This window comes from Perna viridis, chromosome 3 (assembly GCF_037379345.1).
Source record: "Perna viridis isolate PV_CMFRI_1.1 ecotype Kerala chromosome 3, ASM3737934v1, whole genome shotgun sequence".
Lineage (NCBI taxonomy): Eukaryota > Metazoa > Mollusca > Bivalvia > Mytilida > Mytilidae > Perna > Perna viridis.
The window spans coordinates 16202613-16225353 of NC_142447.1; the positions used below are offsets into that span (position 1 = coordinate 16202613).

General features: G+C 31.4%; 3 protein-coding genes across 5 annotated transcripts in view; 2 read left to right on the forward strand and 1 right to left on the reverse strand.

Moving 5' to 3' along the window:
- The first annotated feature begins 38 nt into the window (after positions 1–38).
- Positions 39–10466, forward strand: LOC148621187 (leucine-rich repeat-containing protein 61-like). The gene is made up of 8 exons (XM_088575304.1): positions 39–177; positions 2176–2262; positions 2708–2854; positions 3126–3186; positions 4832–4983; positions 6585–6653; positions 7388–7513; positions 10218–10466. Exons 1-8 carry the CDS (start codon positions 171–173, stop codon positions 10301–10303), a joined length of 735 nt encoding a protein of 244 aa, XP_088431430.1. The 5' UTR covers positions 39–170; the 3' UTR covers positions 10304–10466.
- Positions 10467–10975: 509 nt separating this feature from the next.
- LOC148621188 (anaphase-promoting complex subunit 11) lies at positions 10976–13381 on the reverse strand. The gene is made up of 3 exons (XM_088575306.1): positions 13336–13381; positions 12104–12222; positions 10976–11298 (listed from the first exon to the last, which is right to left on the reverse strand). The coding sequence occupies exons 1-3, from the start codon at positions 13353–13355 to the stop codon at positions 11183–11185; spliced, it is 255 nt and encodes an 84-aa protein (XP_088431432.1). The 5' UTR covers positions 13356–13381; the 3' UTR covers positions 10976–11182.
- Positions 13382–13584: 203 nt separating this feature from the next.
- Positions 13585–22741, forward strand: part of LOC148621189 (uncharacterized) — a 55696-nt gene continuing 46539 nt past the window's right edge. For 2 of the 3 annotated variants that reach the window (XM_088575307.1, XM_088575309.1), the window contains exons 1-7: positions 13596–13701; positions 17004–17115; positions 18259–18508; positions 19128–19240; positions 19725–19913; positions 20604–20715; positions 21568–21681. In XM_088575307.1, coding sequence (XP_088431433.1) covers positions 17083–17115; positions 18259–18508; positions 19128–19240; positions 19725–19913; positions 20604–20715; positions 21568–21681 — 811 coding nt within the window. In that variant the 5' untranslated portion in view covers positions 13596–13701; positions 17004–17082. Of the gene's footprint in view, positions 13702–17003; positions 17116–18258; positions 18509–19127; positions 19241–19724; positions 19914–20603; positions 20716–21567; positions 21682–22741 lie in introns of all 3 variants that reach the window. The other variant, XM_088575308.1, reaches the window with a different exon arrangement.

Sequence of the window (22741 nt, forward strand, 5' to 3'; positions counted from 1 at the left end):
TAAAAAGTACATCAATTGATATTTCAAACAATTTTATCGTTTAAATATTCGAAAAAATGAAAAATGATTACTTTCTATACCTAATTGGAATATTTTGAAGACTGATTACCGAAATATAATAAAATCGCGTGTTGTACATAAAGCTTATAGAAACATGTAAACAATCAAGGATGGATGGTATGTGTTGGCTGTTAAAACTGTTAGAATCATTTATTAAATCACTGAACTTAATTCATTCTCGTATATTTAACTAATCTTATAATTCAATGTGATAAATACAATTTGACATCATGGAATGATGGGAGAATATGGTATCAGTTAATTTTCAGAAATACAATATTTAATGTACATGTATTTATAAAAGTTTTCTTTGAATTAAAACTTCAGAATTTCAATTAGGTTTGGAGGAATCTACCACAATAAAATGGGCTTACAAACTTTGATCTATTAAAATGCATGCACATGTTGTTCAACTGAAAAATGCCCTTTAAAACTGGAATGGTTGTCTCATTCATACATTACTTCAGTAAAATCCATGCAGTATGCAAATTATGTCCAAAAAATGTCTATTGATTTCTACTATAAAAAAAATCACCCTTTTAGTTTGATTGTTGTGTTAGTTGGGTATACTGCATTGATCTAACAGACATACACGGAGGTCAATAGTATGTTAATCTTCAGTCCCAGCTGACTTCCTATTTACGATGCTAGTCCAGCAGTGCTAGAAGTTACCTGCCAAGCTATTTTCTGACTTGATGCTACACATGTATGTCAGCATTTACAATCATAATAATTTTATTAGAAGAATATCCAGTCTATGTGTATAGAAACAAAACATGTACATCAACTGTTGTTTGGAATTTTGATCAGAGGCTTGATATTTTGACCACCTGAGTGGGGTTAATCCACCATAGTCCTACAATGAATATGAGTCTGTTAGTAGACAAATCCTTGATTTATCCTACTCTAAAACCAATGATTACATTGCAAGATGACTTGTATAAATCTCATTCTTGATTTTTTTTCTATCATTTGTTGAAAGCATTAAAAACTGAAGACCAATTTATATTTAGTTTACTACTTCCAAGTACATCAATATGATGCATTGGTGTCATTATTTTTTTTTTATTTTGTATTGTTACTAAACCTTATATAGCTTTGGAATATTTTTATCATCATATTTACACATTAGTGGTACATGTATTTGTTGTTAAGATTGCTATTTACATTCTATAAACAACCAAATCCAATGCTTTTGAATGGATTGATTCAAAGAGTAATCAAGGGAACCAAGGTTATAGCCGTAATCAAAAGAATGTAATCCATGGACAAAGGCCAGACATGGAAAACAGACATACACATCAAAGAACATAAAGTGACTAAGATCATACATACAAAGTAACAAAAGTAAATGATCAACTCAGACTCCACTATAAACTGGGAGCATGGACCAGGTGCACTGGTAGGGTAAGCGTCCTTTGCTTTTCTAGAAACACCCGCTGAGTTGCTCATAAAAAGTCAAGTCCGGGGTAGGCAAATGAGGACAGGAAAACTATGACCCGTTGAATAAATGGTGCTGATGGATACACCGTAACGATCCACGAATTCATGATGACGACCATAAAACTTCTGTAGTGATGACTTCAATCTTGTAGCAACATAACCCTGTTCCAGAAGCCTATTTAACAGAGTTCTAGCGTGATACAAAAAGTCTGCATAGTTTTGGCAAGCTCTGGCATAACGTATGAGTTGTGATATGAACACTTCATACGCAGGAGCCAAAGGGATGTTGCCACAGATGAAAGGAAAGTTGACAATTCTGAATGAAAAGTCATCACGTTTGTCATAAAGTTTGGTCAATAGTTTTCCTTTACCATCGATTTCTAAGTGTAGGTCAAGATATGAGGTTGATTTCACAGTGTCTGTAGTATCCTTTATCTCATGCATTTTAATAGATCAAAGTTATGGTCCCATTCTCATGAAATCAAAGAGTCATGTGACAAGACTTACATGTACAAGTCTTTGGGCAACATGGATGGAGGAAAAGGAATAGCTATCACATTTTAACAATAATAACATGTAAAATTATGATTCCAATACAAAATACAACAATAGACGTACTTTAATAGATTTGAAAAAAACAAACATTTTGATAAAATAGAATTATCATTTCAGATGGAGTAATAACCAAGATTTTATTAAAGACCAGGAGTGGTGAATTTGATTTGGAGAGCATTCATTCAATGTGTCTGAGAGAGAAAGGTAGGATTTATTTCTGCCCAAAGAGGCACAACCTCTATATTAAAAGATGTAACATTTGTAAATGAAATCGTCTTTTTTCTTTAATACATTTGTGACCTTCTGTCATTCATAACAGTACTGTACATACTTGATGAGTGTGAAACGTATGTCATGCATTGTGTAACATCATTTTAGAGATTGTGTACAGGTACAAGTTAGAATCATGCAAAAATGTGATTATATATTATAGGTTTCATAAAGAGTGAAAGTTGGATATCATTAAATATCAACTCACATAATTAAATTTCAACCAGTCATATACATGTATGTTTTTAGAGATTACATGTGTTGAATTTTAATAATGTGAGGTTCACAGGGAGTTTGTTATGATGTTGAAATTAACGAACATGAGTTGATATTTTACAATATTATAATTTAACAAGTATTTTTTGCTATTATTTGACAGGAATTTCAGATTTAGGGTGCATAAGTGAGTGCTCATCATTAGAGAGACTGAATTTGTCAAGAAATGATATATCAAAGCTCACAAAATTGGCAGGACTGAATAATCTGACACAATTGAATTTATCAGCAAATAGAGTTGTCTCCCTGGGTAAGTAGCAAATACATATTGTACTATACATATGTAATTGTTTTCATACATGTATGTTTTTAGAGATTACATGTGTTAAATTTTAATAATGTGAGGTTCAAGATCTTAATTGCCATCTAAATTAAATTGTGTTAAAACTCATGCTGATACATGCATTTCTTGTCAATAACGAATTGTATTAAGGCAAAAAAGATAACCATTATGTACCTTGTTAAATCCTTTTTGCAAAGAAAATTCTGTGAATTATACATGAGTTTTATTTTTATTTCAGAGGGACTCCAAGCTCTTGATAGTTTACAACATTTAAATCTTGCTGGGAATCTCATTGGCAGGTAGTTTGATGCTTCAGACCTGAACTGAGACAAGCTAACAATTTAACACTATTTAAGTAGCACTCCACCTAAGAATCATGCAAAATGCGATTCATGGTTGTAAAGCCTACATATTTTTATTTTTGATATTTTGTTTAAATTGTTATAGTAAACAGAAATTGACATGTGGTTTTTCATATAACCTGTGCTCTTAGAAGATAAAAATTGTATACATGTAGAATGTACTGTAGAATTCATAACTAAGGGAGATAACTCTGTAAATGACAGTAAAATACAATAGAAACTATTGTATTTTCAATGTAGATTATCTCCTAAGAGCAGACACATTGGAATGAATAATTAGTCATTTCATCATACAGATCTATAAAGCAACTTAATAACAAAAATAAAAATATGTAGCCTTTTTTAAGGTGTATCACATTTTGCAGAATTTGCATGATTCTTACAAAGACTGCTATTTAATGACTTTCTAGATAATTAGCACATTTATGCATGTTCATACTAATAACATATTACATATTTGAGTTATCTCCCTTTTGAAAAAAAGTATAGATTCAACTGTGGTTCAAGTGAAAGGTCCTGTACTTTTCCAAGTTTGAAATCGATGGTCCACACAAGGAAACTTTAAGTCCTCATTAAGTGTTAATGAAAAAGATTGGAGGCCCATGACCTATTAACGTAAATGAAAATTCAAAGGTTTTAGTTAAGAAATTTAGGATTTCAGACCTTTAACCACCACTAATTTGAACCACTGGTTAAAATATGGCCATTTTCAAACCTACCTATGTTAATAGCAGTTCAAAGCCTTGATATAGAAAACAAGGGCAATATTAAAAAGTCAAGTTTTAAATCTACATTTGTAGCCAGACTTTTAACAGGGATCATTACCAGGTATCTTAAGAGACTTATGTTTATTATATATTATAGGAACATTTTATAATTAATATTGAAGTACACAAATATGAATTCAATCTAATTAAAATTATATATTATATATATTATATGGTATGTTGCATGTATATCAATTAACAGGGAGCAAGTGTGAGATATAATTTTAATTAGATTGACATGAGTTGAAAGTATATCGCTCCTATAATATATTATTTAAGAAATGACTGTTGTATTTTTTTTGGTCTATAAAGAAGTAACAGTGAAATATGGTTATTTAGTGTGTACTGTGGGCATTGAGGTTAGTTCGAAGTGACAGAAAAAATATTAAAGTCATTCCATATAATATTTTAGTATCGAAATTAAACTTGTACATCATCAAAAAAGATTGATGACTGTAAAAATATTTTTATCCATCTAGAAAGCATGTTACTTCTTATATTGAATTCTTCCTCTACAAGCATTTTAAGCTTTTGTTTTAATATGTGAGCCCAAAAGATCACAAACCACTCCTGGTGTCAGTTTCACAAAAAGTCGTTAGTGTAAAATTGATCGTAAGTTATGACGTAACAATGCTATTTTCTGTAATGACGTCATTTCTTAAAATCAATTTTACACTTATGACTCTTTGTGAAACTGTCGTCTGGTGTACCAGAATTCAGATAAGATAGAAATTTGCAAAAAGACAGTAAAAGTAGGGCTTAACTTTTTAAAGGCTACATAAATACCTTGCACAAAATTTGACATCTTTTTCCAGTGTTGACAGCCTAAGATGTCTGACTGGTTTAGACAAGCTAAAGACTTTGAGACTGCAAGATAAAGTACAGGATCTATCTAATCCAGTATGTTTGAGCAAGAACTACAGAGCAGATATGTTGAGCATGTTTCCCAATCTGGAATGGCTTGATGGTAAGAATTATCAGTATAATGCAGGTACAATGCAACATAGTGATGAACAATAGATCTGTCATTTGCTATAGCATGACACAGAAACTTCATGATTGTTTTTTGTTACAGGTGGTGTCATTTTTTTATTTTTAAAAGAGCTACTAGTTCAGTGCATTTAAATAGAAGATCTATTTTAGGTGTGGAGTATGATTTTATTTCAAGTTGGGGAATGTGAGACTAAAGCATTGGATTTCCAGGGTTGGCGTCCTTCTCGAATTTATATGAAGTTTTTTTGATTAGGTAACCACTTTTTCTATGTCAATCATATTTGGTATGCAGTTAAATTAGCATAACTACATCACAATGTCTGCTTCATGCATATGCCCCTGCTTTCATGCTCTGTTGAAATTTCTTGATAAGATTTTCTTATTTGGTCAGTTAAACATATATCACTTGTGCTAGACCTACATATATAGTATGTAGTTGCATCAAAATCACTGCATAACAGTCTTATATCTGTTTCATGTATATGCCCTCATAGTCATGGTCTATTGACTGATATTTATTTTAAGGTTTTCTGGTTAGGTTAATTTAACATGAACTACCCATGCTAGGTTATTTAGTATAGAGTTGCACTATATATATAACAACTCCATATCTAATTCATGTATATTCCCCTGCAGTCACTATCAAATATTAAAAGAGTAATCAAGGGAACCAAGGTTATAGCAGTAATCAAAAAGAATGTAATCCAGGGACAAAGACCAGACGTGGAAAACAGACATACACAACAAAGAACATAAAGTAACTAAAATCAACAATTGTTGAACAACAGTGACCATGTGCAACAAGTGAGGCATATTTCTGCAATAACGGTTTATTATCTGCTGATCACTTTTCGGTAAAGTACATTTGTACTTATGGATCATGAAATTCTTAATTGTTACTGTAAACATATCTATTTTCACTATTTTCGCCATGTACAGAAAACTGCAAAAATAGTACATGTGCTATTCATTTTTTAACACAACATTAAAATATTATAACGGTAATAATTTGCTTGAATCTGCGAAAATTGATACACACGAATATGTTCATTTGACAGAATCCCTGAAAATTAGCAACCACGAAAATTAATGCATTTACAGTGTCTCAAAACTGTCAACTTTCTCTTAGTTAGAAAATCAAGAAAATCTTCATTATTTTTAATTTTTTGTCTAAAAATAAGAATTGTTTTCAAATTATCGCTTTGCAGCTTTTAAAACAGAATAAACAGAATTACTGTTGAATTTTCTTGTACGCACTTTAAGGAGATACTATTCATTAGTTTGCGATCTCATTGAATCAAGGAAAACTTAATTACAGGATCTTAGCTTAGATTATACACCCTCAAATATTTTTCCTCAAAAATTGACCTGCTGGGGTTTATGATAAATTTAATCGAAACTTGTATGCAAAATGATCACTTGTAATTAAATATCAACACTTTATGAAATTGAATGCTAGTATTTACTTCACAATTCATTACATTATAAGGGTCATGGGATATTTGTATATTATTAACCTAAATACTTGACATTATGATTAAACTTAATTGATTTTTTTATTCTTGTTGATTTCAGGTGAGAAGTTAATTGGTAGAGACAGTGAAGTATTCCAGTTATGTAGAAAGATAGGAGAAGCTATAGATGGTAATATATTGATAGCATTGATCCACTGACATCATCCACCAAAGTTTGACATGAAGCAACTCTACAACATTTCCTTTCTGTCTGTTGTCTTTGATTTTTCATGGGTCTCTTTGACCAGTCAGTGACAGATAGTTAAGTCATTTCCTTTATGCTGACCTTGGAAATTTCAGAGGGGTTTTATACAATGGCACATATTGTCTTTTTGTTGATAAGAGCTTGTCCGAAGTGCGAGTCTTCATCTCCATGTTAAAGGCTAAGCTGTGCCCTATTTTTTTTACTTTTATTGGCCATTTTTCCAATTTATCCATTTTTACTACGCTTTCAGTTGTGACAGTTTGTTATTTTATTGCTTACAGGTAAATGTACTGTGTGGCAATAGAGGTAGACTGATAGAAATTGTCTACAAGAAAACTGATTTGCCTAACTAAATCTCTATTGAATAGACCTAATGTCTAAGATATCACAAGGTTTACCGAGACCCATTCTGGTCTATGTATATTTATGAAGGGCCACAATGACTGAATTTTATATTCCTGTTTAGATTCACTATTTACATTTTTACTTGAACTTGTTTACAAAATCTTTATCCTTAATTTAGGCGAAAATCAATTGAAGTTTATTATTATTTATTATTTTCAAAATTCTAAATGAAAATAAAGCTATGTCTTCATTGAAGACTCTTCAAGCGTGTCTATAAAAGTAACTTACTAATGTGTGACTAAATTCCCTTAAAGCCAGACAAAGTGGAGAGTCTTCCAATATACCTAAACCAGAGAAATGGGTACCTAATGATTATTGGGAACCATCAACAAAGTTTGAAAAGGAGTCCATACTGTCTGATGCTTCTGAAGAACTTGAAGGTAAAATACATTTTGAATATACTGTAAAAGCAGAAATTTTCATTTATTTTGTGGGTAGAACAAATCAATGTAAAATAAGTCCCCTTTAAAACTTATATATATTTCAATTTGAAATAAAACGTACTTCTAAATTTGCGATTATACTTAAACAATGTACATTAAATCTGTAAATAATCTTAATTATTCCCTCAAAACAAGAAGCCTTAAGGAGGTAGACCTAGGGTAAGGGACAAACTACTACAAATCATTATGTTTGTATTTACCATTTTACGTCAAATTCATGCAAGTATCCAAATAACTTGGACTGATTTTATTCTGTTTTAAAGGAAAGCTTGAAAGGCTTTGGTGAAATTGAATATGATACATGTACAAACATATCACTGATTTCAAGAGTTATGTTCTTTACCTTAGGTCTACCTCTTTAATTTACTTCACCTATTTGTGTGGTAAAGCATGTAATACACAAAAACAGAAGTGCCAAACTGTCCTGGGGCCCTTTGTCATCTAATAAGCAAATAATTTAGATCATTTACAAGGGTGAAAATAATTGTTACTAATCCTTAAATCCACTTGTTTACAGATAACGTTATTAAATGAGCTTGGCATATTCAAGATATCTTTCTATTAACTGTGAGGGTGTCAGTGTCAGTGTTATTGTTTTAGTGAAACCCACGATTTGCACATAACAGGAAACATAAGGAAACAAATATTTGAGTTGATTTGTTGAAGGGAATCATTATCATATTATTTTAATGAATAAATATTAAAAAAAAATACCAAAAAAATGTACTTCATTCAAAAGATTCTTTTATCAGCCTTGCCAAGATGCAGTATTCAGTGAAATGTGTCTAAACCTTACGGTTACCTTTTTTGGACTTAACACATTTTTTAAGTGTCAGTTTCTGTAAGAATCCGAAGTGGATGAAACATGGTGTGAAAAAAAACATAATTTTGATAGTGTAATTTGACTGCTTGCACCATCAGAATCATGGAAAAAAGACAATATTTTCCATATCATGTTGGTGCATTGAGTTATAATTTCATTGAAATGTACTGAAAATGAACATTTCAAGGGCAGATAAATCTGTCAAAAACCTCATTTTTCTAACATTCTAATGAAAAATTTTGGGCAAAGCCAGTGATGCAGAGATCAAGTAATGACATTTTTTAAATAGAGAAAGTATCCTTGAGTGATACATGTATTACATTGTCAGATCGGTGGGGTTTTGAAATGCATGTTTCTGATTTTTCCCATTTTGCCTAATTCTTACTAACACTTACACTTAAGAATATTTATTTAGCTTTATAATAGACATGTTTGTGTCTAGTTCCAACAGTTTTTGTTTTAGTTTATTCAGGGATTGGTTTAAGGAGGTAGCCCTAGAGTAAGGGACGCAACTGTTACAAATTATTTGAACGTTTGTATTCACTGTTTTAAATCAATTTCATGTAAGCATCAAAGTAACTTAGACTGATTTCATTCGGTTTCAAATGAAAGCTTGATAGGCTTTGGTGAAATTGAATATGATACAAACGTATCACTGATTTCAAGAGTTATGTTCTTTACTCTAGGTCTACCTCCTTAAATAGGTTTCACAGTATTATAAAAAGACAAGAACTTACTACATATACTTGTGTGGCTGCACAACTAAAATATTCCAAATAAAAACCCAAGTTGTTCTATTTCATAACAAAATCTGTAGTAACAAATGTAAATATATTCATTGATTATTTGTGGTGATTTATTGTATCTTTTTCGATCAGTTAGAACTGAATGCCAGAAATGTGAATGTGTAGATTCATAATATAAAAGAAATCTTTTTATTCCTTTTTATAACATCTGGGGTAATAGACATAACATTTATAGGGAAAACAATGCAAAATTGTCACCTAAATTCAGATATTTTTAGCTGAATAAAAACTTTGCATGAATCTTGATATTATGTGAAACATTCATATTGTTGTAAGTTGAGGATACTACAGTTTGTGAAAAAAGACTTTTGAATTTAGTTGCCAGATTTCTTGAAATTGAAATTGAAATTTTTGGTTGAAATGAACTGCAAAATCCAAGAAATTTTAAAGACCCAAACAAAGGCCAGTGCAGCAGTACTTAAGTCACACACAAAAATGCCTTTGTAACTGTAGAATTCTTAACTTCGGTGCAATTTTTATGGGTTATTTTGTTACAGAAGTCATAGCAATTTGTCCCCCTAGCAAGCTTTCTACAGTAGACAAAGTGATTTTTTCTTGTGTTTACTTGTCACTTAGACTTTTTGTACATCTAAAGGCTTCATGATAACAATGGTTATGGAAAATCAAGGGAACCAGTGGTGGTTTTAACAAAAAATTGTAAGTTTAAAATTAGTCATAAGTTATGTCATCATTTATACATCATAACTTATGATCAATTTTACACTTACAAGTTTTTGTGAAACTGACTGCAGAATTTGAATGGTAATCAAAAAGAACATAATCCAGGGATAATAACAAGACCAAAAACACACACACACACATACACACAACAAAGAAGATGAAATAACCATATAATATGCATGTACCGGTAGATAGAAAAGTTAATGTGCAAACAGAACACTAAAACCTGGGAGCCTGGACCAGGTGCACATAAAAATTGATTTTAAGTGTTTTTTTTTCAGCTATTCTGATTGATTCATATATAATACATTTATTATTAACTTTTTTTCAGCTTTGTTAATGTCCTGTAAATATACACTTCATAAATCAGAAGAGACACTGACTCAACTGAAAAACTCATCATCAACCACATCATGACAGACAGGAGAGTATGTGTAATGGACTTCAATGTGTCTCTCAGAGTTCCAATACTGTGCTCACGTTTGCACCTCTTCCACAAGACATGAGGAAAAATATCTGTGATAGTGAAACTTCTTTGTATATATTTACGTGGCTGAAATAAATTTCAGTATATTTGTGACTTTGTTTTTACCATAAGTTACCTTTTCAGAGGAATTTAAGAATGGAAGTTTTCAAATACATGTAATAATTTTTAAGAAGCGATTGGACAATCAGATAGTTATGTTAATTACACATCATAATTATGCCTGTTACCGTTATTGTTTAAAGTCTCATAACTCAAATACAGTGAAGTGCAAAAAGTAGCTTCCTTCCAACAAGAGAAACATTACACCAAAAATTGTCTAAAGGGTTTGGAGTTAACATACAATATCTGACCCTATACCAGTATACAATATGTCTGTCAAGAGATAAGCAAGGTGAAAATATTGAACAGCCAATGTAAAGGAGAAATACCAACGAATAAAATCATTTTTAAGACAACTCAAACTAACAAGGACAGACTACAAGGAAGGTAAAAAATAAAAATACATACAAAAACAAAGGATACCAAAAAAGCCTTGAGGAATAGAGACTGGCATTTTTTGTGTCAACATTTATATACATATGAATTTATTATTTAAAAAAAACAAATAACATACAATACATTGAGGGATTTGGTCCTTATAAATCAAGTCACTTATAATAAACAGTGTGAAATTATTCACACCTAAGAGATTGAACCATCAAATGTAGTCCTATCACAAACAGAAAGTGCATAGCCTATAAGAGACTGATTGATTCAGGTAGAATATTCCATCCTTGTAAAGAACACCTTATATTAGCAATCTGTTTCTGTTATTCTTTAAATTTCCATTCCTGCCGACACATTGGGCATAACTGGTTCACTTGTTGAGAGTTTAACCACTTCATTATACAGTGTATATGGAAGCAATGGGAACATTCTCCCCAAACTGAAAAGTATAAAAAGAATTACAAGTATTAGTGCCATGCACAATTTAGTACATGTAGTCATATGTACATTTACTAGTCCTTTCCTTCAAAACTCTCAACAACTAGCCTAAATAATAGAGGACTGTATAGGATTCGACTAGCCTGAATTATTTTTTATTAGCTGCAGACTTCAGGCTAGTGGCTAAAGGCAATCACTGATTTTCCACCATTTCTTAAGATTTTTCTCAGACAGGAATTAGAGAAGGCAATGTGCCATTAATCAGAAAATAGCTTATTTAAATTAGAATTTTTACAATAAACATCTTGGCCAATTGAAAATCTCTATGATAGAAGTTTTAATATCATGGGCCATCATGAATAATACAGTATGAGAATAAGTTGAATTTAAGCACCAAACAAATTCAGAGTTTTTGTTTTTGTTAAATTAACTACTACTAGTTCCAGTTCCTGATAAATAATAAACCTAAAAGTCCAATTTTAGAAAAGGAAGAACCCAGACTTAGGACCTTCATTTTATTTGCCCTCCCCCACTAGAGAATAATCATTTTATTATTCCCCACTACTGCAAATAAAGTATAGGGTTATTCAAGAGCAAATATATCCTGGTACAATAAGTACAACACCTCTTAAACCATTTCATGAATTTTGATTAAACTTTTCATTGAAGTTGGACATCAAATATAGATTTGTGCAAGAAACAAATATTGTCAGATACATTCAAATGGAGATAACTCCAGATTTGTACATGGTTAACAATGCTTATGGGAGATATCACTCAGTCTCCTACTTCTAGTAATAACTTACCTAATGGACAATCATCACCAGGTAATTTGCAGTCTGGACAACATCCATCAAAAGCCATTCTACATATTCCACAATTCTCATCGTTAGCAACCCACCTCCATGTAGCAACTGCTGTCCACCTAAAAGAAATTAATAGGAACAGTATCTTTAAGCATGTATGTTGATATTTCCTGGGTCAGTCATTTATACAGTACTCTTTAATTAACTGTATGTTAGTATGCGAATTTCTGACCTAGTTCTCGAAATACGCAGATGTTTATTTTACACGATAAAAATCTCTCATATTTTGTTATTATATAGTGTATTCAATTTTTCACGTACTGGCTTAGGTGTTACGGAATTAGAATGGGAACAGACCTAGGAATTTTTTATCTATTTTTGTGACACTAGGGGCAGGCCTTAGTACCATACACTTAATACATATACTGATGTTTCAGACAATTCAGTATACTTTCATGACTGTTTTTTACGAAATATTTGTCTTATTTTTATTTCAAGATAATGGTTTTTTTTCATAATAAAATCACATACATGTACACATATATCACATACAGGGACCAATTTCAACTGGTTAAACATGCATACACAATTATCTCACTTTTTCCACTTACCCTGAAAATGAGATTATTTATGAAGCCCCGTCGTATCACACCATTACAAAAAATCATCATGTCCCATGAAAAAGAAGAAAAAGTTTAAATGTCATAAAATGTAATTACATGTATAAAACATTAAACAATACATTTTTCTTTCTTACTATTTTGTACACTTAATAATGGATTTGTGACAATTTTACTACTGTACTATGCGCTATGTTGACTTAAATGATTTAAGAATAACGCTCTGTGTAAAATTTCCAATAAAAAATGGCAATATATATTTCTAATATCAGCAGATAATAGTTTTATGAAAAGCAATTAATTAAATAGATCTTGCATTGTAATTAATAAATCCTGCAGCGTTTAGAGGTCACAAAAGTAAACAATAAAATGCAGATCGCACTTGAGATTTCAATACATTCTACATTGAAAATTACGGTTAGGAAGATGAAACTTGAAATAAATGTAGCGATTGTGTTTGGCTGTGCCAATAAAGTATTATCTTCAGATGTTTATAAACAATGACAAAGTGTATTTAATTTTCCCCCATCCTAAATTTTAAGTAATTATTCTTATTATTTAAATTGAAATATAATAAAACTTAGAAAGACCATAATATTTCTTAAGAAAATACCTTTTACGTTCACTTTCATTTTCAAGTAGTTGACAAAGTTGTTTCCCTGCAGGGAGAAACCAATAAGCTAAAAAAAATGTAGTTGAAAATATATTGCACGTGCAATGCTTTCTTACAGTGGTTATAGATGCTTCATGTATTCAAAATTGGAATTACATGTCATTTACAAAGAATTAAAATAATTGGTTTTGGTCATCTTTTTTTTTGTGTGCATATTTTTAAAACGTTCTCCTTCTGATTGAAATAAAGGATCCCAGTTTTCAATATGGCGGCGCCCATGAAAATTCGAATGTTGTTGAGAAAATGCTTCATTTAACGAAAAAAAGATTAAGAACTTCTTAAGAATTAAACATTTTTTGAAGTAAGTACATGATAAAGCTTAAGTGTTGCACTCTTACATCGACAAACCTGTTTCTCAAGTTATGGAACCTGCCATGAGTTAATAAACTTGTCTGTTTGCATTGGCCGTTGACATGTGTTTCATAAATTAATAGGATTTTAGTGGGATCAGGACAAAAGTCTGTTACCGAAAAAACTCAACCCCAGTTGAACTCCCTGTAGACAAATCACTCCATAACAAATTCTTTTATTCATTTAAAAAAAAAACATTATTAATGAAAATTTAGTGGGGGAACCTACACGTAATTCTGGTGCAACCTCTTTCCACTGTTATCACAAATTTTGATTTTTTTTAATCCTTTTGATCATATGTCATCAAGGCCAAGAGGTGTTTACTGACATATTCTAGTGTTAAAAACTTTATTTTTTGTCAACATAGTCATAGACCCATCATAATTTTACGTAGACCACACTGTACATTTAAAGGAAATTGAGCCAATTTCATCATAGACCTACTTGATATTACCTGGACTCGGTCCTTTTTATGTAATTTTCTGTACATCCTAAAACAAAATGTTGTTTTGAAGTTTTATTGGAGGCTTTGAATTTTGACCACCAGAGCTGGGTTAACCCACAGTCACTATACTAAAATTGTGAAATCAGAGATTTTAATTTCTTTGGCATTATGACTTGTATGTCATATAAATGTATAATGCTTTTGTCGTAAGGGGTGAGGTGGGGTGGGGTGGGGCAGGGCAGAGGGCTTATGTCCGAGGATAAATGGCCAATTCAGTTAGTTTTGATCTTTTCATAATGTTCATAATTTATTATTTTACTATGATAACAACCTTTATTAATTAGTTTGAAATTGAAGTCGGTCAGGAGGTATTTTAAAATGAAACCATAATGTTTTGTTTTCATTTCGATAGATTTGAGTTGCTTTTTATTATTATTTGTGTTAAGATTGTACTAATTAAGGTAATATGGATATTCTCTGTACATTAACTCATAAAGCCATATGCTATTGTTTTCCATTTCTTTTGATATGAACATATACAACTTTATTTCTAAAATAAAATTTATCATTGCTTGTGAAACTTTTGTAGAATCTGAGATGTTTTTGAGTTAATTTCTAATGAAGCCAGTTCATATCAGTTATAATAGGAATATAAATGTACATTTAGAAGACGAAAAGTAAAAAAAAAGTATTAATCATTCAAATACAGTACTTCTGGAATATACAATGTACCAAATAAAAAAATAATTTGTCTCTCAAAAACTTTTCTTTTACAGTTTTACATTAACTATGATTTATTACATGACCACAAAAAAAAATTCAGCTATAAAATGGTATCATCCTGGCAGTGTTGTCATTGCCTTTAGTTTATTTATTAAAACTTGAATAAAACTTATTAAATCTTTTTGAAATTTTAGCATATTGTTCTTGGAACATGGCAGAGAGCCCTTATAGTTTTTTTTTAGGATTTTGCCCCACCCCATTTAGAATAAGGGACTCAAAGGGAAAAAAAATAGGTGTTATCATTTGCATTGATAAGTAAAAGCTTATTGTTTATCCCATTTTTATGATTCAGATGTCAAACTGTTCCTTTTGAAATTCTGTTTTGAAAATGTTTTACATGTACTGGCCTACAGGGTAGGCTTATCTTTAACCATACCAGTGCAGTGGGTCCATGCTCCCAGTTTTTAGTGGTGTCAGAGTTGCCCAGTTATTAGCTCACCTGGCCATAGGCCATGTGAGCTATTGCCATCACTTGGTGTCCGTCATTGTTGTTGTAATCGTTATTCAAAACTCTTCTCCTCTGAAACTACTGAACTGATTAGAAACAAATTTGGTATTAATATTTCCTGGGGTATCTTGCATAGAACTGATATGGGGATTTTTGATTCATTGAAAAACATGGCCATCGTTACTAAAAATAGAACATAGGGGTCAGACAATATTTTTTCACATATATCTCCAAAGCCGTTAGGTTTAGCTGAATTCTTTCAGTAGCTGAAATGATCCTTATTATAAAAACTACATAAGTTTTTAGGGACAAAATTTGTCAGATGACTCCTTGTAAGAGTTATTGTCCTTGAAAGGGGAAAAATGACTTTTTTTTTTACAGTTTTCAGTCAATATCTTGAAAACTATGATAGATTAAAAGAAACTTTTAATTGTTGAAATGATCCTTATGATAAGCCCTACCAATGACTTCTTGAGTCAAAATTGTTGGACAACTTCTTGTTAAATTTATTGCCTTTGAAAGGCAAAATTCAACCAGGTGAGTGATTCAGGCTCCTGGGTACCTCTTGTTTTTATTACTTTGTATGCATTTTTTAAATTATTTTATGTTTTTTGTTGTGTTTGTCTGTTTTCCATGTCTGATTTTTTATTCCTGGATCACACTCTTTTGATTTCCGATTACTATTTCCATTCGTCATTCTTTTTGTCCTTCTGTCTGTCAGAATTACTCTTTAACTGTTTGGAGTTGAAGAGGTACAAAATTGGACCACACCCCAAAAAAATCTTTTAAAAAAAAATTTGGCAGATTGTGAATTTCTTTATTGGATTCCTTTATTGGATTTCTTATGACCCTGTCCTGCATTTTCAATCAGATTTCAGATATCTGTTACTATTTATGAGTTTAAAGGGGTCAAAGGGGCCACACCAAAAAAAATAACTTTTTTTTATTTTTGGTCCAGTTTTGAATTTTTTTTTTTTGATTCCTTATGAAAATCCCTGCCTGTGTTTTTTAATCAGATTTCAGATATCTCTTACCATTTTTAAGTTACATGTATAAGGAGTCAAAGGGGCACATCCTAGTAAAATAGACTTTTTTTATTTTTGATCAGATTTTGAAAATGTTTTAATTAATTTTCAAATTTTGTGCTATATTGTAATGAAACTAATTGTCATGTCCATAATGAAATGTAAGTCCCTTTGTTTAAGTGTGTCAAAAACTAATATTGTGTCTACACTTCTGTGACATGCCTTAACAGTTCAGGGTTCGACTGCTGTGGCCGTATCAGGCTGTGCTACACGAAGCTCTTTAATTTTTGTCATAACTTTACAACATTATGAATTGTGAACTATGGACATTTTTTGTTAAAGATGAAAAATTAGTTAAGATCCTTACTTGGTGTTACAAGTTAACTTCTTCTCTTGTTGGAATCAAGCTCTCAGTGCTTCTAAGGTCATAGGTCATATTTGTATTTATTAATGTTATAATGAATTAGTCATCTATTGATTTCTATATTCAAAGTCTATATTTACAATTGAAAAATAAGGATTTTTTCATCTTTAAAAAAAATTAATTTCACGAAGAATCTTTTGTAAACTGACAAGAAAAGAACAATTCAACCATGCCAGTTACAGATTTAGAATCAGATCAGACAGAATCCAGATGGAATTTTCTGCTAAGAGCAGTGTTTACAAGGTTTTCTGTGTGCAAGTACATGTAGTTACAATTGTTTATTTTAAGGGTTTTTTCAAAGAACCAAAGTAACCTTTTGGAAAAGCTGAATTTTATTTATATACTATATATATTGCTACAAGATTGAGGTCATCACTACAGAAGTTTTATGGTCGTCATCATGAACTTGTGGATCGTTACGGTGTATCCATCTGCGCCATGAAAACTGATTTGTTCAAAGTGTCATAGTTTTCCTTTCCTCTTTCGTCTACCCCGGACTTGACTCTTTGTGAGCAACTCGGTGGGTGTTTCTAGGAAAGCAGAGGACGCTTACCATACCTGTGCACCTGGTCCATACTCCCAGTTTTTAGTTGAGTCCGAGTTGCTCATTTGCTTTTGTTGCTTTGTGTGTATGATTTTGGTTGCTTTGTGTTCTTTGTTGTGTGTGTCTGTTTTCCATGATGTCTTGTCTTTCTCCCTGGATTATGCTCTTTTGATTACCGCTATAACCTTGGTTCCCTTGATTACTCTTTCTTGTCAAAACTCTAACCAAAACATTTTAATGAATCTACACAACACGTCTTAGTAACATAAAGTTTGTATCAGATTCACTTATACTGAATCCATTGTTTACAATAGATATATTTTATTCAGCAGAATTTATTTTTAAAAAAAAGGTACTGAAAGATGTGTAGTGATTGGAGAGGGTCACAAATGCAGATAAGTCACATGTGTACTTACCCCTTTGTCATTAAGGTTTGAAACCATCAAAATACTATTCTTCTTGAATTTTAAATTGATAACAAATTATTGTGAATGATGCAAGAGATAACTCTTTGAAAAGTAAGATTTTTACATGCGATTTTGCTGGGGTGATTTTTATATGGGTATTCATTGTGTGTGTTTGTACATGTAATAACCATTGAATATGTTCAGTAAACCTTTCACACCATGTATCCTGTCTGCTGAGTTTTTACAATTCCTGTCAGAGATGGATTTTTGTGGTTTCATGCACTCTGACTTTTGTATTTGTTTAAAGCAGATTTTTGCAAGTGTACTAAGTAGTAATATATTGACTGTTAAGGATGTTTGCTGCTCTGTTTTAGAATACTTTAAAGTATAATTAAATGTTGGTCTTCATTTGGAAAAAAAAACTTTCTACTGTAGATGGATTTCCCCAACAAATCTTTTCCCTACCACTTGTTTGAAAGAGTGTCTAAGAAAACTCCAGATGGCTACAAGCAAACTTCAATGAGAGAACCTTTCATTTCCTATGGGTCACATGGTAATATAGATGTCGAGGATATTGTGGAAAAAAGTTTTTGTCCTCAAAAGATTCCTGAAGGATTCCTGCAATCGAAGAATGTATGGAAAACTAAAAGGCCAACTCTTCCACTGTATGATAAGCCAGAAATAGGTTTGAATTTTTCAGTCTTTAAGAAACAGGACAATGTAACTGCATTACTAGGTCGACTTTGCCTAATCTTTTTTTAATCTAAGGAGTGTATATTAAGTACAAACTCTATAAACAAGGTATTATTTGAATTTGAAATTATTTTGGAAATTAGAATTTTCATAAAACTAATCCTTATTTTAAGGGGGTTAGTCATGCCAATGGGGCTAAGGAGTAAGTTAAGTTTGATGACAAAAGGCAAGGAAAACTTACTAATCTCTTAGTCGGGGTAAGTTTTGTAAGTTCCTGTTTTGCTTATTTTTAGAATAAAAAATAGTTCCATTTTCAAATAATACAATAATAACAATGAAGTGCTTACTAAAGGTCATGGGGCTTAGTTTCATAAAAAAATTCTCAAATTGAGATCTTCTTCAAATCCTTGAGTTTTCCTCAAATCTTCAATTTCAAGCAATCTGATTGGTATATAAATGGATTATAAAACATATCAATAAAAGTTGTCTTGATGATGAGGTGTCTTTTTCTTACATTTTAAATGCCACACATGACTCTGTTTTGCAGTATAATATTCAACAAAACCTTAACTTATTAAGATAAACAGTATTTAACTTCAATTATGTTGTAGTGAGTTATCCTTTAGTTGACTGTGTGACAGATCCATTGATTGAAGAAAGATATGAAATAAGAAAATTGTTGGATAATTTGAAATGTCACAGATCATTAGCAAGAACTAAGACAGTAAGATTTATCATAATAATACAATATGACCCAATGGGAGCTAAATGGTATATACATGGTATAAGTAAAAGGTTTATATTGGAAATTATGGATTTGATATACTATTGGCCTTCAAAAACAAACAGACAATAAGAACACAAACAATATACCGTGAAAGTACTTTTATTCGTGGATATCAATTTTTGTGGATTCCGGACAAATCGTTGGTTTGGGGATTCTAAAATTCGTGGTTTGACATTTCCCACAGTACAAATAAATGGAAAAGATGCATTTTGTTGGATGTTTTATTTCATGGTTTAAATCAACCATGTCTGCTCCATTGTTCTTCTTCTGATATGCATGAAATATCTGCTGTAGGATGTTAAACCATGATCAATCAATCAGTCTTTTTGATATACTCAGAATGAAAGCATTACACATAGAATATCAGGATGCTGCTTACTTGTTGAACTTAAATTGTCTTTGTTTCTACATAAATTTTCAGTTTGATAGTGGTGGGAGAAAACATAAGCACAGATTCTTTAAGGAAATGAAGGAAGAATTGGAAAAGCTACAGGATGATGACTCAGCAAATTATCACCATGAAGCTTTCAAAATAAAGAAACATTTACCGAAGAGCTATCGCTATTTGGTTGATTTGTATGATAAGTACAAATCTACCAAAGAAATTATGGTTAGTAGATAGACGAAATCATCATAATGGTAATCAATACTAATTTAACCTTTGACCAAGAACCTGAATTCAGTCTGACAGGAAGTTAACTTGTAATACCTAGTAAGGATCTTCACTAGTGTCATATTGTTAACAAAAATAAAATGTTTATCTGTTTATAGTTCACATCGAAAGTTTTTTTTTTAAATTGTGAAACAAGGTAAATCCAAGTTGATGTAAAATTCTGAAAAAGCATAATTATTTTTAAAGACATCAATATATTCTACTTCATCCTCTTACAGGTTCAACCCGCCACGTATAATAAGCTTAACTAATAATCATTTATTAGTTCTCTATCCCTCCCTTATCTCTATCAAGGATGCCTCATACAATGTGGTGGTTTATTTTGGAGGGTGTAAAATTTAGTGATTTTTAGGCAAAAATGTATTCGAGAAATTTTGCTGTTTCTTATTTTGTAATTTGTTACCTCCATTATAGTTTTTTAATTTGCTTAGTGTTAATGTATAGTGTATATTAATGATGTTTATATGCCGACATGAATATGACAGCGATGCAGGTTCAGACATGTTTTGGGTTTGTAAGACTAATGATTAATTCTACATGTAGATATACATGTAATTTTCAGAAAGCTTTGTAATTTCTAAGGGTAAATTTCCACTTTTATGTTTCTTATCATGTACATGTTTTCAGCGTGTAAATTCTTCCTATACTGATGGTTGCCTTGGTTACTTACCATGTGATGATCCCAAAAGTACCACAGGAGGAAGTTTAGTAACACCATGTGAAGACTTCACCAAATTGCGTATCCTTTCATAAACTTTATTAGTGTTTAGTGTGATTCTAAGTCTGTGCTGTGTGACTATTTGAGTACTTTGAATATCCCAAGCAGTGACGTTGTGTATCTTATATTTAATGACATGTTTATTCTTATACCCCTGCTGTTTTACCCTTGTCTGTTTTTCCGTCCGTAACATTTTATTCAGTCACAGTTTTCTCAGCAGCTACTCGTCAAACTAATCAGCATGAAATTTTAACACATTCTCCATATATGTATGCCATGTGGTGGAATCCATTTTGAGTAAATTTCACAACTTCCTGTTTACTGAGGACTTTGTTCATTTTCCTTATATTGTGATTGAAATCAGGGGTATCATTTGTGAGCCATCACTCACATATTTCTTGTTTGATGTGCTGTCAATTAAAAACTTTGGTAAACACAGAATAAGAGCAGTTTGAAAGTTGAGACAGAAAATATCACGGTGAGCCCAATAAAGTGATTTTTGTTCTTTTTTCTAAATGTTCAAAACTTGTTTAATCTTTTATCAGTGACATTACAGTAGATTTGATGTAATAATAACATAGGAAATGTTTGATATTTTTAGTATCACTGTATTTTTAGTAGCCTGAAAAAAGAAAAACAACATAAATACAGTAAAGCTGCTGATAAGTTATGGAATACTGAAGTATAGTTATCTTAAAGACTATCTTTAAGTTATGGAATACTGAAGTATAGTTATCCTAAAGACTATCTTTAAGTTATGGAATACTGAAGTATAGTTCTCCTAAAGACTATATTAAAGACTTGAAAATCATTTACATGTACAAAATGTATTACAAATTAATATGCGTATTTCAATCTTTAACCAGTTATTAGAAATTTCTAATGTCATAGGGGGAGACCAAGAGAATATTCAGGTAGAGGGCACACAACTTATCGAATGTAAGGAGAAAGTTCTTGGCGTGACAGCAAGTCGTATCAGAGGCAAAGGTAAACATCATCAACTATTATAAAGAAATGATCATTACTGTTTACTTTTTTTAGCTCACCTGGCCAAAGGCCATGTGAGCTATTGCCATCACTTGGTGTTCATTGTCGTCGTCATCGTCGTCATTAACAATTATACAAAACTCATCTCCTCTGAAACTACTTGACCAATTGAAACCAAACGTGGTACGAATGTTCCTTGGGGTATCCTGCATAGAACAGTGGTGGGGATTTTTGATTAGTCGAAAAACATGGCCGCCCTTACTAAAAATAGACATAGGGGTCAGACAGTAGTTTTTCACATATATCTTCTAAACCGTTAGATTTATTCAAATTCTGACAGGAAAAAACTGTTCAGCATGATAAGATCTATCTGTGGTCAAATTTTGGCTTTAATCTGTGTAGCCATGTTGGATTTTTGCTATTTTTAATGTTATTTCTTTCAAAAATCTTTTCCTCTGAAAATACTTGATCAAATGAAACCAAACTTGGTATGAATGTTCCTTAGGGTATCCTGCATAGAACTGGGGTGGGAATTTTTGATCCAACAAAAAACGTGGCAGCCATTACTAAAAATAAAACAGTAGTTTTTCGCATATATCTCCAAAACTGTTAGGTTTAGCAAAATTCTTTCAACAGCTAAAATGATCCACATTATTAGGATTACAAAAGTCTTCAGGGATAAAAGTTGTCAGATGACTCCTTGTAAGAGTTATTGCCCTTGAAAGGGGAAAAATGACTCCTTTTTTTAATAGTTTTCATTCAATATCTTGAAAACTATGATAGATTAAAAGAAACTTTCAATTGTTGAGAAGATCTTATGATAAGTACTACTAAAGAATTCTTGAGTCAAAATTGTTTGACAACTTCTCGTTAAATTTATTGCTTTTGAAAGGCAAAATTCAACCAGGTGAGTAATTCAGGCTCTTGGGAGCCTCTTGTTTTAAAATGCCACAAAGGATACCGTAAAAGTATTTTTGTGGTGTACAAATTTTTTGCTATTTTCACAGTTGAAAGAAAACCGTGAAAAATAGTAGTCGCGAAACTGATTTCTAACACCTTA